General features: G+C 29.1%; 1 protein-coding gene across 1 annotated transcript; it reads left to right on the top strand.

The window, feature by feature from the left end:
- Positions 1-224: 224 nt before the first annotated feature.
- LOC112681408 (dual specificity tyrosine-phosphorylation-regulated kinase 2-like) lies at positions 225-4,683 on the top strand. Its single transcript, XM_025551668.1, has 2 exons — positions 225-2,141; positions 3,487-4,683. The coding sequence occupies exons 1-2, from the start codon at positions 1,080-1,082 to the stop codon at positions 4,174-4,176; spliced, it is 1,752 nt and encodes a 583-aa protein (XP_025407453.1). The 5' UTR covers positions 225-1,079; the 3' UTR covers positions 4,177-4,683.
- Positions 4,684-18,561: the final 13,878 nt, after the last annotated feature.

Raw genomic sequence — 18,561 nt, 5'->3', positions numbered from 1 at the left:
GGGGTCCTAGAAGGCGTCGTCGTCTTAGGCGGGGAGAATGGGGAAGGGCCCACACGCGCAATCCGCCGCCGGACGAAAACGCTCGACCACGGCGGTCGGACGAATATTACCGTGCGCGCGACCGTGACAATGGTGTCGGTGCCGCACTGTACGAATCGGGTTCACCACCACCACCGCCGTCGCGCGCGCGCCGAGTGTATTGCACCGACGAACAATAATTGTTAACACTATTATTTTATTTTGTTTTATTTTTTATTATTTTTTTTTTTTTTTTTATTATTATTATTCCGTCGTCGGCTCGTACTCGCTCGCTGCACGGGATCCGTGTGCGTGGATTGTACGCCGTAGCAGTGACAACAATAATAGTATAATATTTCCGTAACAGTGTTAACATTTCTTTCTTTCTCTCCTTTTTTTTTTTTTTCTTTCGTTTCTGTCTCTCGTTCCTCCGCCGCGACTTTTCTCCCGACATCACCCTCGTTCACACTCGTTCCCTCCGATGATTTCTTGTTCAATCTATTTTAACTTAATTAGTAGTCCGCAATAAGTGGACGAGCGCGCGATCCGTCGTCGCAGCCGCAGCCGCCGCCGCCGCCACCGCCGCCGCCGCCGCTGCTGTCGTCGTCGTCGTCGTCGTCGTCGTCCGTGTTCTACTCTGCACGCAACACCCAAGTGTGTGCACTCGGTCAGTGGACGACACGCGCGTCAAAGTCGAATCGTCTCCGTCGTCGGACAACAAGCCGCACTCTACGAAGTCCGTCGTGTTCTCACTGGTTCTTTTTTCGCTCCGCACTATCTCACTGTCTCTTTCCAAACGGGTAGTCAAACAATACCCATCACATAGATTATCACTCTTTTAACCTATGCACGTACGTGCATAAAAAATCATTTACATATTATTATCGTATGTAACATTGTTAACGGTGATCGCGACGACCCAACAATATAATATACACCGTTTCCGCGAGATATGACAACTGCTGGAAACAACAACAATAACATCGCGATCGACGAGACACCATCGACTACCAAGAGTACTTAAATGCCTGCGTGTTTAGGTACGCGACACCTGAACAGCAATGAGTATCACGGTAACCACCGTTAATCCTGTATCGACAATTAAAGAGATGCCTTTGTCTCGTAGCCGACCGCATATCCTGTTGTCCAACAACAATGGCGCGTCGAGTGCGTCCAATGATTCTTGCATATCACAGTCGGACTGCAGCAGTGATCACCTGCCATCTCTACTCAAGTACTCCCAGATACTCGAGAAGTCCAATTCTGCTGCAACTACCAAGTTAGCCAAGAAGTGTTCAAAGCCATCCAACCTTGACATTATCGTAGACAAAGCACCGAGCAACATAGATTTATACGTAGAGAATAAGGACGCATTGTATGGTGTCAGCAAATCTGCCACCACTTGTCTTCAACCGATCAACAAGCAAGACGAGTCGAGTAGTACTCAAAATTCTAAAGTAACGTCTTTGAGCAAACCGAAAAAAAAGGGTTTCACCCCTGACTATGTGTCCACTAAATACAGTAGCAGCTTAAGCAAATTTGAAAAAATGGAAATATTTGGTTTTCCTGAGATATACTTTTTCGGCATTGAAGCTGACAAGAAACAACGACCATTTAATGGAACACAATCATTATTCGACAACGATCAAGGTGGCTATGTTTTTGTTCCTCATGATCATGTTGCTTATCGATACGAGTTGCTCAAAGTAATCGGTAAAGGCAGTTTTGGTCAAGTAGTCAAAGCGTATGATCATAAACTCAATGAACATGTTGCACTCAAGATAGTCAGGAATGAGAAACGTTTTTATCGTCAAGCCCAAGAAGAAATCAGAATATTAGAACACTTGCGTAAACAAGATGTACATAACTTAATGAACATAATTCATATATTTAATAGTTTTACATTCAGAAAACATATGTGTATCACTTTTGAACTGCTATCTATCAATTTGTATGAACTTATAAAGAAAAACAAATATCAAGGGTTCAGTCTTCAATTAGTGCGAAAATTTAGCCATTCACTACTAGTATGCTTGGATGCTTTATACCGTAATAAAATTATTCACTGTGATATGAAACCAGAAAATGTTCTCTTGAAGCAGCATGGTCGTAGTGGCATCAAGGTAAATATTAATTATTTGTAATTTATAATATTTTCTTTGTGTTGTTTCATATTAGTATTTCAATTACATTTCATTTAAAATACATAAATGTATAAATATTATTTTATTCAAAGTTTTTAAAAATTATAAATGGTAAATAATATATATATAATTATTTCAATTTAGATTTAATTGTTTGGTCGTTATTTATTTTGTTTATTATTGAAAATATTTCATAAATTTAAGGTAGATTTACATAATTTACATAAAAAATGTTAGCTAAAAAAGTATAAGTAAATAGGTAAAACTTATAAATACTGTACAATTTTAATTAATTAATTTTTAAATGATGAGTCATGATTTTTATTATTAATTGATGTAAATATAATTTTATCAATATTTTAGTTTAGGTCCCAATTATTTTATAAGTGATTAATAAATTTTCAAAAATTAATATTTAAATAAATATATTAAAATAATAATAACTAATTTATAGGAAATATATCACAAGTCAAAATAGGACATCAATTATCTGTAAATTTTATCAACAGTTTTTTTTAACTGCATTTCAATTTATTAATTTTTTTTTTATTCTTAATATTTATTAATGTTCTTTAAATTAGTATATTTTTATTGAAAAATTTTCTTTTTGATTGAGTTAGACAGTTTATGTTGCTACTTTAAATCATTAATATTAAATTCCTATTTATTTTGACTTGTTGAAATACAGGCTATAAATCAAATTGATATTTACCTATAAAATTAGTTTTTATACTTTTTACTAGGTAGCTCATCTCATAAATATGGTTGGTATCTCATTTGTAGATGTTTCTTTTATTTAGAATTTAATATTATTACTCTATTATAAAGTTGGTACATATAATTTAAATACAGTTTAAAAGGTATTTTTAAATAAATATTTATTATTCATCAGCTGATTTTAAGCCTTCATGCTTACGGAAACAATTTTTTAATTATCACTTAATAATTATTTTAGTATATTTTATTTATATATAAAACTTAGTTATTTTTTGCTGCCTGCGGTAGAGTTAATTTAAAAATATAAAGATCCAATGAGTAAGAATTTAATTTTTTTCCTAGAATTTTCAATTATCATATGTTCAAAAATTGAGTTATGAATTTAGAAATGCAGTTACATATTCTTACATGAATATGAAACATGTAAATAATAGATCTATTATTTTATTTTATTGTGTTAATTATTATTTCTGTAATCAAAAATATACTTAAGTGTATACACATGTTTCTTTTATGTATTTCTTTTTATTAATTTAAATTATTGGTACATGTATATATTATATATTTATTTATATATAATTATATTATTATTTTTATTTTATTTCAGGTTATTGATTTTGGTTCAAGCTGTTTTGAACATCAGAGAGTGTACACATATATCCAAAGTCGTTTTTATCGAGCACCTGAAGTCATTCTAGGTGCAAAATATGGACTACCAATTGATATGTGGAGTTTGGGTTGCATTCTTGTAGAACTGTTTACTGGTTTTCCATTATTTCCAGGTGAAGATGAAACTGACCAATTAGCTTGTATCATTGAACTTCTTGGAATGCCACCTAAAAAACTATTAGATGCATCAAAGCGTGGTAATTACTTTATAAGCTCTAGAGGGTATCCAAGATATTGTTCCCAGACAACATTGCCCGATGGCTCAACCATTCTCAAAGGTAGTATATCGCGTAAAGGAAAAGCACGAGGACCACCTGAATCTAAAGACTTATCAAAAGCGCTCAAAGGCTGTGATGATCCACTGTTCATGGATTTTATAACTCAGTGTTTGGAGTGGGACCCTGAGCGCCGTATTACACCTGCTATGGCGTTAAGGCACAGTTGGTTACGTCGCAGACTGCCCCGCCTTCCAGCCGCTGAACATCAGCATTATTCACAAGAAAGTACTCCTACTAGTTTACGCGTAAAATTGTCAGAGTCAAATCATCATCAGACTTTGCCTATGCATTCCAGGAACTCTCAGATATCGGGTAAATTACCCCAGATCACATCTACATGTATAATGTAAAAATTATCCTCTTAAAATATATTATACTATGGTTGTAATTCCTGAATGAAAGTTAAATTTAACTTAGATGTGTAGATAGATTTATTGAAGAACTAAACCTTGTGAATTATTTGTTGAAATATAGGTATTTACCGATTTTAGGATCTCTAGATCGGCATAATGTTATGTTTGTCTCAATTATATTTTAAGATTTTTTTTTACTCCAGAAATTTGAACTCTGACAATTATTTATAATTTTAGAGTATGTATACATTTTTTTTACCTACAAATTTGAATACTTAGATAACATTATAAGTTTGTATTTGTAGTTTAATCCAATTGACTTGGCTGCATACTCGATTGTATTTAAATTTTAGATTTTATTAGTAATACAATTATGTATTAAAAAATTATTCTAAGTTGACTCAATATTATGTTTTTCTAACTTTTTTGTTTATACCAAATTTAACCCAATGATTTATGAATGTATGTGAAATCAACTATTATGTTACAAATTTTTCTTTGTCCAATATATTAAAATGCAAAATTAAATAATTTCTGTCAGTTTAACCATACAAATAATTAATACTTATTAAATTTCTTTCCATTCACAACATTTTGTACAACTAATGCAATAAAGTGTGTTCATTTTTTTTTTTATACATTTTTAGTTTAATTCAGAATATTCTAATTTATTTATAATGTTTGTAATTATAATTTATTTTTGGTTTTTTTTAAAAAAAAAATGTTCAATTCTCAATATTTAATTAAATTTAAATTTATTGTAGGTAATATTGTATAACTGAATAAATAAATTGTATCCAAATTGATTACTAAGATTAGTTAATAGTATTATTTATAATTTATAATTAATGAGTAGAGTTACCCACTGATGGTTGATATAATATTTAATTATGGTATTAACTATTAATAATGTAGATGGACAATTTCTAAACAAGACAACATTGTTTTAATCTATATGGCTTTACATGTACTTTAATGTCTTTTGTATTACACGACATGTGATAAGAATCTCCTGTCTACTTTCGAATTATTGGATTAACTCAAAAGTTAAAGTAGACGAAGAAAATATGACCATTGTTGTAATTATTAATATTTTGTCACTTGAACAAAAATATTGAGAACTGTTTTTCACTAGCGATAATATATAAGATATTTAAAGTTGAATTACAATACAATTAAGTCAAAAATAATTATAATTTTATCTGACAGTGATGTAGAGTTGAATTGTGATTCTTTTTGTTTCCATTATATATATATATATATATATATTACGTTTTAATGACTGATTTAACAATAAATTTAAGTTAGATAATGTGTTACATATCTAAATATTTAAAATAAAACTTAAGTAGGTATTTATATTAATTTAATTAACACTTAACCTAACTAGAATTTATAAACTTATTCCTTATAAAGTTATAAAACGGGTACCTACTAATTAATTGTTAATTATTATTGAATCTCTTACTATTTACAGATGTAAGACATTAACTGTTTAGGTGTTTCGATCAATTAAGAATCTCATAGTTTAAAAAATAATGCATTTACAATTTTATATTTTTAACTTCCTATTTTCTCTTTAAGTTTTTAAAATAATTTTCTGCACTAATATTAATGCATTTTCAATAGTGAAATATATTTGTAATTTATGTAAAGTATTATTAATTTCTAGATAAAAGATTTTGTTTTTTATGTTTTATTATATTCATTGAGTTCTCATATTGTGTTGTAAATAAATCACAAACTATTGATCTCTGAATTGTAGACAGTTTAATAATTAATTCATATTAAAATAAATAGGCAATACATTTTATAATAAAAAAAGGTACACTATGAACAATTCTAGTTGATTTTAATTTCTAATTAATTCTAGAAGAATAGGTTTCGAGAGTAATAAGAATAAAAACCGAATATTGACTAAAGTTATTATTAAAATCGAAAATGATAAAAAAAAATGCATATCTCAACTTATTCTACCTTTTTTTGTTGTCATAAATATGTCTTTCACCAGATCTTAAATTCTTTAATTCTTAAATTTAAATTTTAACCATTTATACATTTCTTTCAAGAAACACAAATCATTATGATTTGATTGAATTTGAAATAATAAATATTAACAATATAGCATTCGTCCAATTAATTGAAAAATCCGTAAGCAAAATTATAGGTTAATCAACCAATTAGTTATATACGAGTACATATATAAAAATAAATAAAAAATTTAACTATCAAAAATTTGTCTTACAGAAATAAAATATGTCAAATACAAAGAATGAATACGATTATTGGAAAACATTAAATGCATACAAATTTTATAATCAAGCATTATTTACCGTTAAGTTATGAATTATATATATATATATATACTGTATGCATTTATTATTATAATTAATGATTAGCAGGGCTCGGAAGTTGTAGCATTAAAATTTTTACTTTTTAACTCTTAAATATGCACTTAAAAACTGTAAAATATGTGCTATGAATAGCACGAAAAACAAAAAAAATATGTATTTAACTTGAAAAAATTATAAATTTATTAGAAAAAAATTAAATGTAATTTTACAAATTGTTGGGCTCATAGACGTCTGGACTGATTGAATTATAAACTGTTAACAAAAACGCCAAATTAATTAAATATATTTGTTAGTATGAAATTATGGCAAATTAAAAAAAAAAAAAGAACATAAAAATGACTTGTCATTAGAAAATCATGTAATTTTGGCGCGGGTCACATAAAACACTTATTACTTATTGGTCATATCAAAGGTCAGATACTTAACGTGTCATATCACTTTGGTGAGCACCTTAGAATAAAAATGTACAGTAACTAATTTTCTGTTTCAAACAACAGGTAAATAGTAAATTGTATTTTTTATCTTTACTATTATTCGTATTTTGTTGTCAGACGAATGGGTGGCTTAGAAATCTTTTTTTTGTACAAATTCTCGCTTGATTTTTGTCTCCGTAAAACGCTATGAATAATAATGAAGTTGATAAGTAAGTGTGTTGAATTTAAAACCTTTAAACGTCGCCTGTAGAAAAAAAATAAAAATATGGACTTTCTCATACTTATGTAGGTGCAGTACACCTACGGTTAACTTCAGATTGCACAAAAATAAAAAGTTACTTATGTTATAATTTATTGTTTTCTACCGAGATATTTAAACAGTCACGTTCACGCCCGCGTGTAAATCAGTAATCATGTCTGCCCGTACGCGTAAACACTGTTTTATCAGCTACTCGTACATTGTTATTCATTTGTCGTTGTTTGAATATTAATTTGATTTTAAATTTGTTAAATTCATCTTAATGTAAAAATTTCGTTAAACGTTTTGTGTTCTTATATTTACCATACATTATTATCTAATGCATTGACAATTTACGTGTGTTTAAAATACTTTAAAAGATAATTAATAATTATAAGTAAACTGTACATAATCAATGATTAGAATCAGCGGTTAAAGTGGAGGGGACTGAGTCCCCCTTTTTATTTAAGGTAAATATATGCATCCTTTTTAATTTAATTCGCCAAAAGTCGGAGTGGACGCTTAATGGCATTGGTTACTAAAATACAATATTTAATATACAATACTTATTATAATATTACAATATTACATGAAATTTATTTTCTTGATTTATTTGAACAAGTGGAAAAAATTTCGGAGAAATAATATTTAGGTATAACGATAAGAAAATGTGGTAGATAATGTACACCATGGGTTAATTTAATTGACGCTGTGTCTAATCATAGATGATCCCCGAGTGGTTATTACCCATAGCTCTAAAATTAAAGAGATGGTGATATCGACTATTATTTAGAATAAATATAAACAGAATATAATAACTAAAAATAGCATAAATATTAAATTATGATAGAGGATAGACACTATCTTATAATTAGGGACCAGATTTCAATGCGAAGTGCATAATTTTTTGGTTGATCATACACAATGCTTTCTAAAAACATTATTCGTTTCATGTAATGAGGGTTTCAAAACTACAAAATTTTTTTTGCATTTTTTTGCATATTTCGACGTTTTTTCATTTTTAGAGCATTTTTAGTATTATTAAGTCATTTTGTTGGTTTTTAATGCATATTTGTTCGATAAACAAAAAAAATTATTAAACAAATTTAGCCCATTCAAAATAAAATCAAAAAAAAAAAATTATTTTTTTGATATTTAATTAGGTTTATTAGGTTTTTCCATACACATTGTCAATCTTTATTTTTCGATTCAGTTTTTATCTTATCTTAATTTATTATTGACTATGGAACCGGTATTTGGTCAAATAACAAATCAACTTTAGTTCGTATTACCTCTCAGACTTTGCTCGTATTACGTGTGAATGTGATTGTAATGTATTAAATAGCGTGTTAAATAATGCCCAAAACAAAAAAAAATGTCATTTTTTCATTTTCAAGTTCATTTTTGTGGTAAAATGCATTTTTTAAGGACATTTTTGGCTATTTTTTGGAGCATATTTGTATGGTTTTAAGTGCATTTAAATTCGGGTCCTACTTATAATATAGACAGTATACACCTTATGTGCAATGTACGTATATTTTACTGTCTACGATGACCAACAACTAGCAAGGTTAGTAATTGATTCTTTTAAGTTTTGTTAAGTTTAAGATAAGTTTTTTAAACATTACTTACTATGTATTTCAATTTTATTTTTTTTGAGCAGGCATATGTATAAAATTATTTTTCTTTGGGGGAAATTTGTTTTTACACCCTATGAAAATAAAATTGTTATGAACATATATGTGTAACAAAAGAATTTTAGACGTTTGTGTTTTCTAAAAAAGGTTGGTAAGATTTAAAATTAGGAAGGGGAACGCTCCTCAATTTTTGATGAATATAGTCCCCCCACAACATTTTCCCCACTTTAACCACTGATTAGAATAACTCTATGATTACTAATCAAATTCTTTAAACATTGTACTTTGAAATAAAATTGGTAGTTTTTATTGTAAAATTAATTTTTTTTTATCTGATAAATAATTTTAAGTTTTACCTATACATAAAGCATGGTCTATGTTTAGTTGAATTTATCGAATATTTACATCCACATAATAACATTGTTTTAAATTATTGTTTTAAATAAAAAAAAAAATAAAAAAAAAAAAAAAAAAAAAAATTATTGTTATAACATTCTATTTTAAAGTTTAGGTAGTCTTAAACAAATTAATAATATTATTGAATTGGTTTGTTGTAAATGCGACGTATGACGTTTATTAAGCCGGGTTCACATTGTAGAGACAAAACAAAAACATTAAGTCTTTTCGAACCAAATGCGAACAGTTCGAAAAAAAATAAGAACAATTTAAAAATAGGAATGTCACCGGAGACAAAATGATCTTGTTTATCGATACATTTGCTATCCTACCGGCTCCGGAAAAAATAGAAACAGTTTGTATTTTGTTCTAGTTTATTAAAACTGTTTTGCAAAATAAACATGTCTCTGTTTTGTTTGTGTTTATTTAGTGATAGAAAAATTGATATTTATAACTGGAATTTAATAAAAATAGGAATTACATTAATTTATTATCTATATATATATATATAAAAATGGAGCCAAAAATGTATAACATTTCATCAATTGAGAACGGCTGGGCCGATTTGGCTCAAATTTTTTTTAAATTGTTCGTAATTGCCAGGAGAAGGTTTTTACAAAAAAAAATGTTGGAAAAGTGCTATTGTTTAATAAATCGTAGTTTAATTTAATAATTTTTGACCAGGTCGATAACTGCGCAATTTAAAATGAATTATTAAATGAAACTATTAAAAAACCATTAAAAACTATTCATTTTATTAAATGACGGGTATTGCATAAATATTAAACAACAAGATCCCGCAACAGGTGCCAAAACAAACAAGAATGTTAGTTCGGAGGATTATTATGCATATCGGTTGATGAATATTTGCGATCAGGACAACGTTATTCTACGATGTTGTGAGCTTTGTCAACAATTTATGGTCGACACGTTTGTAAAGATAGTGATGAACGATTTCGATACTTGCGATTCAATCAAAAAAAGCTGCGTGCGGAAGATTCTCAAAACAATTGTTAGATATCGGTGATGGGAAAGTTATTACAGATGAAATGCATACAATTACCGACCGATTTTTGCACAATCATTGATTTGCAAGATGCTCTCATTCACCAGGTATTTCCCAATGTACACAGACCATACACAAATCATGAGTGGCTGGCAGAAAAAGCAATTTTAGCACCAACAAATGTGGACGTCAACGAATTGAATCTCAAGATAAAAAAATTGTTACCAGGACACTTGGTGTCATACAAATCTATAGATACAGTTTGCAATGCTACTGAAGCTGTAAATTATCCAACAAAGTTTTTAAACTCATTGGATTTACCAAGCATGCCACCGCATAATTTACAACTGAAGGTTGGATCTCCGGTTATTTTGCTTCGTAATTTGAACCCACCACGGTTGTGCAACGGCACGCGATTAGTCATTAAAAAATTAATGAAAAATGTTATCGAAGCCATAATTTTAAATGACAAATTCCGATGAGAAAATATATTATTACCGCGAATCCCTATTACATCCACAGATGTGCCAATACAATTTAAACGCCTTCGATTTCCAATTAGATTGGTATTTGCAATGACTATAAACAAATCTCAAGACCAAACGATGTCTGTGGCTTAGATTTGAGCACATCATGTTCTTAACACGGACAATTATACGTGGCGTGATCTCGAACCATCCAGTTTGTGTTGGCGAAAGATGGGATAACAAAAAATATTGTACACTCTGTCGCATTAAGGGATTGATGTTGTTTTTTATTAATATTATCATAATTAGCGATATATATAATTTTAAAGGATCAATTTTAATAAATTATTAAAAAAATTAATGTTTGATGTTATTTCATTTTTATATATTTCATAACCGTTCACAGCACTCCATACCTCTTCCACTTATACACCACATCCTTACACACCTATATTAAATTAGTTATTTTCTAGCAAAATATTCTCTAGAAATAATTTATTTGACAAAACAACGTTTGGTGGGTTAGCTAATATATATATATTTACAAGGCTGGGCAAGTTAATGATATTTTTTAACTCATTTAAGTTAAGTTAATGGAGTTAATGTTCAATTAAGTTAAAGATACCGAGTTAAATGTCAAAGACTCAGGTATTGATATATTACCAATTGTTTTAACCAGTATGAATCAAGATATGCTTATTGGTATTCCAAAATTGGACAAAATGAGAAAAGAACAAGCTAATGTTATTTATTAAATTTATATTATGCATTAGAAAATTGGGGCATAACAGATGTTGTTCAAGCTCTATGCTGTGATACCACAGCTTCAAATACAGGGTGCGCCCATGTACCATTTAAACGCCCAGACGTTTAAATGGTACATGCGTTTTATTGAAGCAAAAATTGAGAAGAGCTTTACTTTATTTACCATGTCGCCACCACATTTACGAAATGATTTTACGTGATGTTTTTGAAACTGTATTCCCTCATACAACAACAATTCCTAAAATCCCACTATTCAAAAAGTTTCAAAACAATTGTAATATAATTGATAGTTAAAAATATAGTTTTTGGTATACGAGTAGATGACCTTGTTTTTCATTACATTAGAAGATGCACGAAATTAAATCTTCTACTATTGTCGAGCTTTGTTGCAAAATAAATGTGATAGAGATGACTATAAAGAATTACATTAAGTTACAATATTGTCATCCATCGCAGGGTCGGATTATCCATTAGGTGGATTAGGCACCCGCCTTAGGGCTTCACTCATTAAAAGGCCCAGTGAAATGGAAAACTATATTTTTTTTTATTTAATAATATCTGTATTTTATATACGAATTTACGGGACAAAAATCATTATGAAATATAATATATATTAAGTTGTAAGTGTTATTGCAGTAATAATAATAAAATTATTTTGAAAAAAATAGAAAAAATATAATAGTTAATTAATTTTTCTTTTATATAAAAAAAATTCAATAAACATGATTTTATTTATTAATAAAATTTGGTTATTATTAAAGTTGTTTATTTTAATTATTGGATATTAATGTTATAGATGTATGTAAAAATTAATATTGTAGGGCCCAACATTTTAATTGCCTAGGGGTCCTCACAGCGGCGGATTGATTAAAAATTTCGACCCAGGAAATTACCGTATGACCAGCCCACCATCCAATAATAATAATTTTCCATAAAAATCTCCTTTATTCATGGATTAAATGCTCGTAGAACTGTTTACATCACATTTACACTAGGTTTTTATCACAATCTTACAATTAAATATAATATAGGTACTTAAATAAATTATTTTTATAAAATAATTTTTAATCTACGTACATTAGCCCAGTATTATAATATGACTACCGGCCCACCGGAAACTTTCCGGGTATACAGGTGGGTCAATTCGCCAATGGGCCCACATATGTTTGATCCGGCACTGATGACACATTATCAAAAGAAATCAAAAGATTAATGGTACAATAATTTAACAAAGATGGAATTATTTAACCAACTAAGCGTCTTATTGTGTAATTTGAAAAAAAATTTAATTAATAAAAACTCATAATGACATTTTATGAAAATAGTACTTTCATGTACAAAAGTCAATGTATCTTGTAAATTATAATAAATAAAAAGACATACGTAAGAACATAATTTATAGAAAATTTAATTTTATTTAAAACATATTATATAAAAAAATTTTAATTTTCTAACTAAATGAGATACACATAAAAATATAAAATATAACATAAAATTACGAATAAATCAACAAACTCAAATTTCAAATTCATATCGGCACTGATTGATCTTAATAGATTGACTTTTTGTAGTTTATTTTTTTATGTATATACACAAATTAAGTATGTGAGACTAGAGAAATATTGAAATTGATAAATAAGGGACACCCTTACCCTCCCACATACATTTCACCATCTTAATCTCTTTCCTTTTTATTTTTTACTTTTGTATTTTCTGGTTATTACAGATCGAAACAGTGACAACGTTCACTAGTTTCAGTAAAGACGAATATTTTTCTGTGACCGAAAACCGAAATGTCATCAGTCGATAGTGTTAACACAGCAACGGAAAAGCTTCGGGTATTTCATTTTTCGACATTTTTATCTCGAATGAATTTCGTGGCCACTCATCTTCATTACTGTTTATTTAAGGAGGATCCTGTCATCACAAAATATTATTTTGTATTTTATCGGGGTTGCACTTGCTAGAATTATGTCAGCAAGCTTATTTTTCGATTTTACGTATCTCCATTGTAAACTAGCTGTTACTTCCTGTATTTCTCTAAGTCAATGAGCGACGAACGTTCTCTATTACAATGATGGCGAGTTTATCCATGGCAATTTGATTGATGAGTCTGACCAGTAATATTCCCGTGTTGTTTTTATACTTAATTTAAGAATTTTTTTTGTAAAAAGCTACTAATAAGCTAGCTTTTCATAGCTCTCATTGCGACAGATAAACCTTTTTTTAACGGAGCGACGCGGAGTTTTGCTAGATAAGTATATATAATGTTCACCCTTGCAATCATTTGTTCGTATATAGATGAATATACGTATGTATATTTATAAAATTTAGGAACTTATCGATATTTATTGGAATTGTAACGTAATACGAAATGTTACGTAACAAACTACGTATTCATATATTTCTTACACACTTTATATAATTAAACATAATAAACACGATAAACTAAAACGAAGAAGCAGAAACACCAGTCCAGCACGAACTACAAAACAATACTACCATTATTCGAATGTGGCGCTCAACAAAGACAAGGCCAACTAATTAGCAAAAATACCCGAACGAACAATGGAGAATGCGAATGCAATCCAGTAGTTAGTTATGGGATCAAGGTCAACACCAATTTCAGATGTATCAGCTATCTTGTATAGAAGCTCAACCTGTTAATATCGTTATGTTAATATGTTTTATTGTTTAATTGGTTTATGCTGATTTACATAGTGTTATAATCCGCCTTATACCATCATAGGTAATATTTATTCTATATTGAATATTTTGCTAACATTTAAACATTGTTGCATGTTGCACTCGGTTCGTTACAGAATTATATTATTAATGCATTTTTACTTATTAATTGATTTGGTGTTAGTACTTAATTTATATTTATATACGAGTAGCTTTTTTATTCACTCTCATGAGTTAATTTATTGTGCAATTTACAGACATTTTTACAATTAGTTTATTGTACTCTTTGGCCTTCAAGGCGAAATAACTTATTCTTTTATATGATATGAATAAAGACATGATAAAGTTATCATTATTAATTTTTTCAATTTTTTCAGTGCTTTTAAAAATGAGTACTCCAGTCAACTCCTTGCTGCTGTGCAACAAACTACTCCCTACTCCTAATTCTTCAACATGTCCCTGAGGTTTGGTGAATCTCTCTCACAGAGTAATAATAATAATAAAACAGTGATATCTTACTACAGTGAAACTTTGGTATCTCGACGCAAGGGGCCAAAAAAAAAATCCTCTTATCCCCCAAATGTTATCTTTAACTATCCCAGGAAATCCCATCAGAAGATTAAAAAGAAAATGGTCTAGAGACTCTTTAAACCAATAAAAAAATACATAAATATAAAAATACTCTAAATATTCAAATTCAGAGGTGCTACTAATGAATAGTTTCCTCAAAAACGTACTCATGTTATGTAAATATTCTATTAATTATATACATTTTCTTATTGTACCCACTTAAGTATAGATTGTAAATAAGCTTTTTATTAAGTAAAAAAAAAAATCTGATATTAAGGTTTAAATGGTAATGCTTTTAATTTTTATATACTTTCGTTAAACACTATCTCAAAGATACGAAAAACTCAATAATATTAGTTGTTTTTAAATACAAAATTTGTATATTCTACCGTTATGATAACTTAAAAATTGTCCACATAAAACAAATTGAATGTGGTGTGGATTTGAATATTATATGGTTTTTTTAACCTTGTTAATATAATATTATATTGGAACGAGGTCACTTAGCCCATATTAGTCCATACCAGTGGCGTAAATGTGGAGGGGGGGCAAGTGCCTTCCGTAACAATTTTTTGAGAGATAAAGGTATAATTTTGTCCCCCCAGATAATCCAACAGTACAAATGGCACGTTTTATTAATGAACTCTTATGGGTATTATTTAACAACATTGGTACCTAGTACCTGCTACCTATAATTTATGTTAATTTAAACCACAAAATGAGTAAAATCAAACAATTAGATATAGTCTATAAAATACACAGAATAAAAATATGTTTTAACTGGTGAGGAGGAGGGGGTGTCAGGGTTTTGGTAATAATAAGTATATTATATTGCCCCCCTAAATTTTTTCCCAGTTACGCCACTGGGCCATACCTACATACATACATATTTACATACCTATATCGTCAGACACGTATGTCGGACGATATACGTAGTTCAGGGAACTATCTACACTGGATACCGATGTCGTCCGATGTCGGACGAACGCGCTCATATTTCTTTGATTTTTCAGAGACCAAACTTTTCATTTTGTCATTAGATGTTATTAGTCAATCTTTAGTGAAGTGTCGTGTATATTACAAAATTTGAGTGACTCCGAAGACGACTTTACTTTTTGGTTTCTAAAAGAAACCGTTAGGTCATTAAAAAAAAAAAGAAGAAAATTCGGATGCATGAATTTAATAAAAATATAAATTACGGCGAATATTTTAAGACCTGTCTGCCCCTCCGATATTACCCAGAGTAATTTTATAGTTACTATAGAATGAATATTGACACGTTCAATTATACATATATTGGAAGCAATCTGATTTAATCTCTGTTGTGGTAATTCTTTGTCTGTTGGTCCCACACAAATTAATTTTACCGACGGTCTGAACCTGTTTGAACGTGATGGACAACGTACGTGCTGCTGTTTCGTCGCATTGTTGGTGACCTCACCTGTGCGCGTGTATTTGTTTCAAATTATGTAAAATATATTAGTTATTTATTATGAATAAAATATTAGTAAAATTAATTGTTAAGAACAATTACAAAGTATGTGAAAACAGGTGTCCCGTCAAAATATCTCCGATAATAATATCTCCGACAAAATACTCCGTTAAAAATATTTCCGTAAGAAATATTTTAGATTTAATTATTATAATAATTATTATTATAATTTATTATAAATGTAAAATTAAATTATCTCACCATTATGAATTATTATTAAGTAACATGTATTATTATTCATTATAAATTTGACATTTTCTTACGTTTATTTATTCGCGGATAACAAGATATTATGTATGTAGTAATTATTATTACAGTGGGTGGAAGTGGGCGCATTCGTACCAGGATCGCAGGAGTAGGTCGCACGCTCGGCAGTCTACGTCACCCGAATCTCTACGCGTTTCCGTCGTGGTCCGGTGTGCGTGTTCCCGAAGCAAATTTATTTCGGTGTATCGTATGTTTTAGAACATTACAGGTTAAACACTACAGGAGCATATTTTAAAGGCAATGAAAGAGTGATCACCGCATTCTGAATTCGTATTTAAGGAATCGATTATATGTGGTATACACATTTAAAATTTCATTCACATCGACTATATATAAAAAAAAGTATTTCTTACTTATGAATTGGATTCTAATCGTTTATTCTAATTTTGATTTATGCTTTACAGATAGATATATAATTTAATGAGAAAATGTTGAAAAAAATTTCAAATTTCAAGCTATTTATTTTATTTTATCTTATATATTTATACTTAGAAATTGTGTTTAGCTTAGTATAATATTCTAATAAAATTTGTACTGTACGAGTATATTTAGTAAAATATCTTTATTTATGAAAATGTTAGCGTTAAAAAAAAATAATTAAGTGCATATTTTTAAAACATATTAATCCCGAATCACATTTTGTTTTAAACGTGTAATCAGTGCTTATCAGAGGTATACTCAGGAATTTTTTAAGGGGGAGGGGGTGCAACATTTTTATTTTATCAATTCTGTAATTATAATTAAAGTTTAATTCAATATCAATAAATTACTGTTAGTAACTATAGTAATAGTCACAATCAGCACCAACGAGAATTTTTGAGCGCTCCGGGGCCCCCTTTACTTTCACTTGCTTTACTCAGATATATATTCTACTTGTTCATATTTTAGTTCAATAAAAATATTGTATAAAAGGCTAAGACGATGACGGGCCTTCTCGGACGTACGGGCCCCGGGGCTCTAGTCCTCCCTGCCACACCCTCTTGCCAGCCCTGGTCAAAATAATAATATACATATCACACATATTCTGCACAAATGTTTACTACAATAGGTACGTACTGTAATTTGAAATCAATTTTCATTTAGTATTAAAATGTTATAAAAAAATTCATTATTTAACTAACAATAATAAATAATATTAAAAAGGTAGTATAAATTAAACATGGTTTATACATTATAAGTATATTATATAATCTATAAACTTTGTATATTGATGATAATAAGAAATTAAAATACACTATTTACTATTATTGTACTATTTACTATTAAACCATTGGGTATGTAGAAATTTCAATGGGGGAGGGGTCCGGGCCGAAATTCAGTTTTTTCCATTAATGATTCTTCATCGGGGCCGGCGCAAGGCTCGTGCGACTTGTGCGACCGCACAGAGCAGTAATAGTTTTGGAATTTTAGAAACGGCATCGTATGTAAATAAAAATATGTATTTTTCTTTATAACTCATTATACGAGCATTTATTTATTGTAAATCCAAAATAATGCATATTATATTATTTCGACTGTTACTGTGTCATATTATATTATGTAATGTTAAAAAATGATTTGTTTATAAACAATATAATAAGGGATAGCCGTTAGCATTGTTGCTCAACGCGATTCACGATTATCTTAACGGTTTACAGATAAAGTTCTCCAAAAAAGTATCTACAATTATAATTATTGTACATAATAATTTTTATCAGCGATTAAAAAAGTTTGCTTGTGAAGAGTGACGACAATACGTAGTTTATTGATTTTAGAAATTTTTATTATACATTTGTACATGCAATTTAAAAGATTTTCTTTTAACTATTCGTCAGGAAATTGTTAAAGACAATGGTCCTGCGCTCTTTTTTTAGTATACTCGTATGTATACGTCATTTTCTTATTTAGTGTGAGTATTTTCCTATTTTAAATAATTGTACAATTTTTTTATTATTAAATGGATAAATTATTTCAATACAATGGAAAATTAAAAATACTTCCCGATGCCTGACTTAAACTTTTGAATGTACGTAAACTACGTATGAATTAATTGATATTTTATCTAGGCTATTAACAAAGCGGATTCTTAGTT

This window comes from Sipha flava, unplaced genomic scaffold, assembly GCF_003268045.1.
Source record: "Sipha flava isolate LNK unplaced genomic scaffold, YSA_version1 102_pilon_pilon, whole genome shotgun sequence".
Taxonomy (NCBI): Eukaryota; Metazoa; Arthropoda; class Insecta; order Hemiptera; family Aphididae; genus Sipha; species Sipha flava.
The sequence above is the reverse complement of the archived record's forward strand: the minus strand, read 5'-3'. Positions and strand labels throughout refer to the sequence as shown.

What these genes read in the sequence shown, in the direction of transcription:
- LOC112681408 (XM_025551668.1), top strand. Translation starts at nt 1,080, where the DNA reads ATGAGTATCACGGTAACCACCGTTAATCCTGTATCGACAATTAAAGAG. An exon ending in ATGGTCGTAGTGGCATCAAG is followed by an intron (nt 2,142 to 3,486) that starts GTAAATATTAAT and finishes ATTTTATTTCAG; the next exon opens with GTTATTGATTTTGGTTCAAG.